The 5,542-nt window shown below is 43.5% G+C and overlaps 1 protein-coding gene across 1 annotated transcript; it reads right to left on the bottom strand.

Annotated features, from left to right (window-relative positions):
• Positions 1-3,386: 3,386 nt before the first annotated feature.
• Positions 3,387-4,550, bottom strand: LOC120105093. Its single transcript, XM_039117184.1, has one exon. It carries the CDS (start codon positions 4,548-4,550, stop codon positions 3,387-3,389), a length of 1,164 nt encoding a protein of 387 aa, XP_038973112.1.
• Between the last annotated feature and the right edge of the window lie 992 nt (positions 4,551-5,542).

The raw sequence follows: 5,542 nt of genomic DNA, 5'->3' as shown, positions 1-5,542 counted from the left end.
AGCTATTTTGTCCATAGGCTTGTAGATTTTAGGATTACAAGATGTGTATTTCTGCATATTCTTGTTAAATTTAACAGTCATAGATTTAACATAAGTAGATGATGAATTTTTAATTTTCTGATTTTGTTCATTAGGTTCATCGAATTTATGAAAAACTATTTTAGGATGAACAAAAGGGATTTTAATTAACTTTTGTTCATCATATTTATAAGAATCTGTTTTAGGATAGGCAACGGAGCATTTAACAACTATATTCTTGAAAGATTTTTGGATGTACCATGGTTGATATCCCAATCCAACTTTGTCATATCTAGCTCTTGAATTTTCTATCATTGAATTTAATTTTTCAGAGCTAAGAGTGAATCTTTCAACAATAGGTTTCAAATTTTCAACTTCTTTAGTTAGTTTTCTATTATCTTCTGAAAGCAATTCATTGTTTTTCTTAAGTTTATCATAGCTTTCAGTAAGAAGTTGATTTTTCTGATTTAGTTTTTTATTTTCTTTAATTAAGATTTCAGTTTCTTTAGTATGTTTCTTCATTAGTGTTTCATCTATAAGGATTTGTTTTTCATTCTTCAAGTTCTTGTTCTTACAAATAAGTTTCTTATATTCTAGATATAAATCAGAAAAAGCATCATAAAGTTCATTAAATGTGAAATCAGATTCAGGATTTACCTTATCTTCTTGTGCCATAAAGCACAAGTTAGTTACCTCTTGTAGTTCTTTGGAGCTGATTTCATCATTATTGCTCCTGGCTTTCAATTTCTTGCTTGACTCTCTCTTGGTCAAGGCTTTCTTGTTTTTAATTTCTTTCTTTCTTTCTTCTTGCTTCCTCTTCTTCTTTGTCTTTAGGAAGCTTTTGAATTTTTTAGGGATTGATGATGGATCTTTGTCTTCATCCCCAATATTTTCTTTTTCTGAGCTATCTTCCTGGTTTAGAGTGTTTTCTGCATGCTCAATGTTAGTCTTGCAATTATCCTTAGGTAATCTAATATGGGGTTTCTCAGAAATATCTTAAAGTTGCTTCAAGAAAATTCCATATTTGTTTGGCAGATAAACATATACAAATTTGGTTGAAAATATTTTCATTAAATGCACAGTACAGAAGGTTCATGGCCTTTGCATTTAGTTCAGCCAAATTTTTATCAAACATACTTTTAATCAATTTCGTGGGTGTGTGTAGGCCATTTGTTATGACATTCCATAGCTCATAGTTTTGTGATTGAGTAAAGATTTTCATTCTAGCTTTCCATTGAATATAGTTAGATCCATCAAACAGTGGAGGTCTGTTTGTGGAAAGTCCCTCAACAAATAATATGTTATGTGGGGTTGTCATGATCTTTGGCTCTAGTCGGTTAAGACTACAAATAATACGAGAGCACTTGCTCTGATACCACTTGTTGCCCAAGGTGACAACCCAGGGGGGGTGAATTGGGTTTTCTAAAAATTATGTTTCCTAATTTTTACTTTGAATTGAATGCAGCGGAATGATAAGATGTTATTTACTTAAGCTTTAGGCAATTACAAGTAAAGCAGTGAAAAATTAAGCTAGAGCAATTATACTATGGCTTTAGGGTGCAATTGATCTAAAATTAACTTATAGTTGTATGATCAATTTTAATCTATGTGTATGATAAGAATGGAGTGGAAGCTAAGCAAATTCTGAACAATCACTTATAACTCTATAGAAAACAAAGCTAGAGATATTACACAATCAAGTATGAATGTAAGGCATGAAATACAAGAGATAAGGCATCACAAACACAAAGATGTATAGTGGTTCGGTGCACCCCAGCACCTACATCCACTTCCCAAGACCTCTTGGAAATTTCACTATAATCCCTCAGATTACAGCCGGTTGTTTTACAAGCTCACAACCTAACTTCTTGTTTTCACGAGATCACAACGAACTCGGTCGGTTTTCACAGGCTCACCGACTAGAACCAACCGATTGTTTTTCTGGGTTCACAAACAAACCCAGTTGGTTTTTCCCGGTTCACCAACCACAACCTTACACCGTTGGTTTTCCTTTGGCTCACCAACAAACCTTAACCCCTTGATTCAATTTCTTGATTGAATCAAGTTACAAGATATTAGAACAAGAGTTTAAAACAAATACAAGCTTCTTAAACAAGCAGATATAACAATATAAACAAATAGAGTAAAGAGAAGAAGCCCTCAAACAAGTTTTGTAGATGAAGAAACTCGGCTTCTTCTTTACTCGACCCTCTTCTGATTTCACATGAGGTAAAGGATCACTGAGGCAGTACACAGTTGGAGAGGAAGCTTTGGGATTCACTCGGATGCTCTTCTTCTCTCACTTTTGCTTTCAATGGCCCTTTTGTGCTTTTGGAAGGTTTCTCTTGAAATCTCCCTTGAAATCTCTTCCCTATGTGTTCTCTCCCACTTTCTTAACTTCTCTCCTAGCTCTCCCCTTGATTTTATAGCTTTTGAAGACTTGGGAACAGAGATCTAGCCGTTAGAGACAAAAATAGAGCCGTTATGACCCGTCTGCACATTCTGATAATGTATCCGTTGGGATTGGAGTCGACTCGCGCGATCTGGAGATGACTTGGCTGTTATTGGAGTCGACTCGTGCTTGACTGGAGACGACTCGGCCACTGTTCCAAATTTGAATTAATGTGCATGCCTTGTCCTAGAGTCGACTCGGACCAAACTGGAGTCGACTCGCCAATAGCTGGAGACGACTTGGGCACTTGGGGGTCGGCTCATTCTCAGAAATCCAAAGGACATATTTTCTGATTTTCTTTCTCGAGTCGACTCGGATTCTCTTGGAGTCGACTCGACTCTCAGAGTCCGAAAAGTCGATCCTCTGTCTGTTGATCTGTGCTGCCTCGGAGTCGACTCGCAGAGTCCCGGAGTCGACTCGGCTAACTTGGGGTCGACTCTGGAATTCTCGGAGTCGACTCGTTCGCAGGGTTACTAAGTTTGATTCTCTGCCTTTTAGTCTGCTTTTCTCTGAGAGTCGACTCGGGCATACTTAGGAGTCGACTCGCCAAACGTCGGAGTCGACTCGCATCCTTCTGGAGTCGACTCGGTAACAGGGTCTAAAACCCATCTCTCTGTCTTTCTGTTTGTTACTCCTTGGAGTCGACTCGGAACTGTAGGAGTCGACTCGAGCGTCATTCCTTTGAATTTTTCTTGAAATTTGCTCTTCTAAATTGAAGCCTTTGAACTTGAACCTTGGGCCAATGAGGTGTAGCTTTCTTCCAACTTTTCTTGAGAGCTTTGGAGGCCTTCTTGTATTCTTCCAACTTGCTATGTTCCTTGCAAAATAAATATCTTTCTCCTTGCACCACAAACATTAGTAATTATACTTCAAGGTTTTGTGATCATCAAAATTAATCGTTAAATCAACCTTTGGGTCAGCACATCCGGACTCTAGGACTGGTCGAGGAGCTCCACACTTGTACATCTGGTCCACCACTCCGAGGTAGGGAGAGAGAACGAACCCTCTCCGCCAGATGCTCCCCGAAGAAGCGGGCCAATCGAATCTCATCCCAGTCGGCCTCCTCGGGGGACATGAGATCACAGACATGTAGACCCTCTTTAGCATCGACACTAACTGTAGTTGGCCAAAGGCGCAGGGGAAGGACATCAACCCATGGGTCACCGGTCACATCGATACTGCGCCCGTCGCCTATCAACCATCGGGTATGATCCGATACCATGGGCACATACCTCGCTATCTCACGCCATAGAAAGGAACAACTCCACCCTCCTCGGGCCCAGCCCTTCAGGCCTGCCCTCCCATAGCGTGCAATCATGATCCGGCTCCAAAACCCCTGCGGCTCCAGGATGAAGCGGGAGGCATGCCGGGTGAGGAGCAGCTCTCGTTTCTCCAGGAGAGACAACACCCCTAAACCACCTTCCCTAAGAGGAAGGCAGACACTCTCCCATGCCACCAGGTGCACCCCACGGCCCCCGCCAAGCGAGCCCCATAGGAAGCCCCGAAGAAGTCGCTCGATCTTCAGAAGGACTGATCTTGGTACCACCTTGTTTGCCATGAGATAAATGGGCATAGAGCCCAGTACAGATCTAATCAGCGTTACTCTACCCATCATAGATAGAGACACTGCCCTCCAACCCTCTAGCCTACTCTGGACCCGTTGCACCATCCCGGTGCACTCGGATACACGCAGTCTCCTACCTGTGATCGAAACACCCAGATAGGTCCAGGTCCCATCCTGCTCGGGCATCTCCAGAATCCTCCGAACCCCCCGTCGAATCCCGGGTGGCGTACTCGGGCTGAAGGAGATGGTGGATTTCTGGGCATTCACTCTCTGACCAGATGGATGGCAGTAGGTGGCCAAAACCTGCCTGATAGCCTGAGCATCCGCTATGCGGGCACGCGTCAGGAGGAGGCAGTCATCGGCAAAGAGTAAATGTGATATCGGCTGGGCCCCTAGGGCTGGGACATAAGCCTCCAGCTCTCTGACGGTGCACGCAGCCCGCAATGACCGAGACAAGACATCAGAACAGATGATGAACAGGTACAGGAATAGCGGGCATCCCTGCCGAAGCCCCATAGTAGATCTAAAGAAAGGGGACGGTGAGCCGTTGACCAAGATAGAAAATCTCGGACCCCAGACACACCCCATAACCCAACCAATTCAGGTGTCATGGAAACCCAGACTCGCCAAGGCTAGCCTAAGAAAACTCCACCTGATTCTATCATATGCTCGCTCCATTTCCAGTTTGATAGCCATCAGGCTCCGTCGCTTCGAGGCCCGTCGAAGATCCCACATCATCTCTTGGGCCACCATAACGTTATCGGAAATACTTCTGCCTCCCACAAAAGCATCTTGCTCTTAACAGATAATGCCAGAGAGAAAGGGCTTCATGCGATCCATCAGGATTCTTGCCACAACTTTGTATAAGGTAGTGCACAAACTGATCGGTCTAAAGTGACTCGGCTCGGACGCGTCCTGGCGCTTTGGTATCAGCGTGACAAATGTGGCCTTCCAGTCGTCAGGCATCGCTGCCTGACTGAAGAAATACAAAACTGCTTCCACCACTGCAATCCGGACAATGCCCCAGTATGTTGACCCCCTAATGGATTTTGATGAATACAAAACACTAGAGTATAATTCCATTTATCTTAACAATTTAATTGAGGAATTCATGTGTTTTATTAAGAATATTGTTAAGAAATGTCTAGGCAAGTTCCCATAATTTTTAAGGATTTATTGAAAAATTTTTGAGATGAAGAAAACAGATCAGGGACAGCCGAGACGTCTTCGGATAGTCTCAGAGACGTCTCTAGCACAAACAGGAAGAACTGGCACACTTGGAGACGTCCCCGGCACCTGGCGAGGCGTCTCGCAGGGTCGTAGTCGACTCTCTCAGTAGCGGAGTCGACTCTCTCAGTGGCGGCAGAAAGGCAGATTTCAAGTGATACGCGCGAGCCGTCCCCACAGTACGCGGAGTCGTCCCCGCAAGTTAAAAAGCTGAGTTTCCGAGTCGTCCCCAGTGTAGCGGAGTCGGCTCTCTCAGAGTTTTCCAGAGGATGTCTTTTTCG

This window comes from Phoenix dactylifera, unplaced genomic scaffold (assembly GCF_009389715.1).
Source record: "Phoenix dactylifera cultivar Barhee BC4 unplaced genomic scaffold, palm_55x_up_171113_PBpolish2nd_filt_p 000189F, whole genome shotgun sequence".
NCBI lineage: Eukaryota > Viridiplantae > Streptophyta > Magnoliopsida > Arecales > Arecaceae > Phoenix > Phoenix dactylifera.
The sequence above is the reverse complement of the archived record's forward strand: the minus strand, read 5'-3'. Positions and strand labels throughout refer to the sequence as shown.

What these genes read in the sequence shown, in the direction of transcription:
- LOC120105093 (XM_039117184.1), bottom strand. Translation starts at nt 4,550, where the DNA reads ATGGGGCTTCGGCAGGGATGCCCGCTATTCCTGTACCTGTTCATCATC.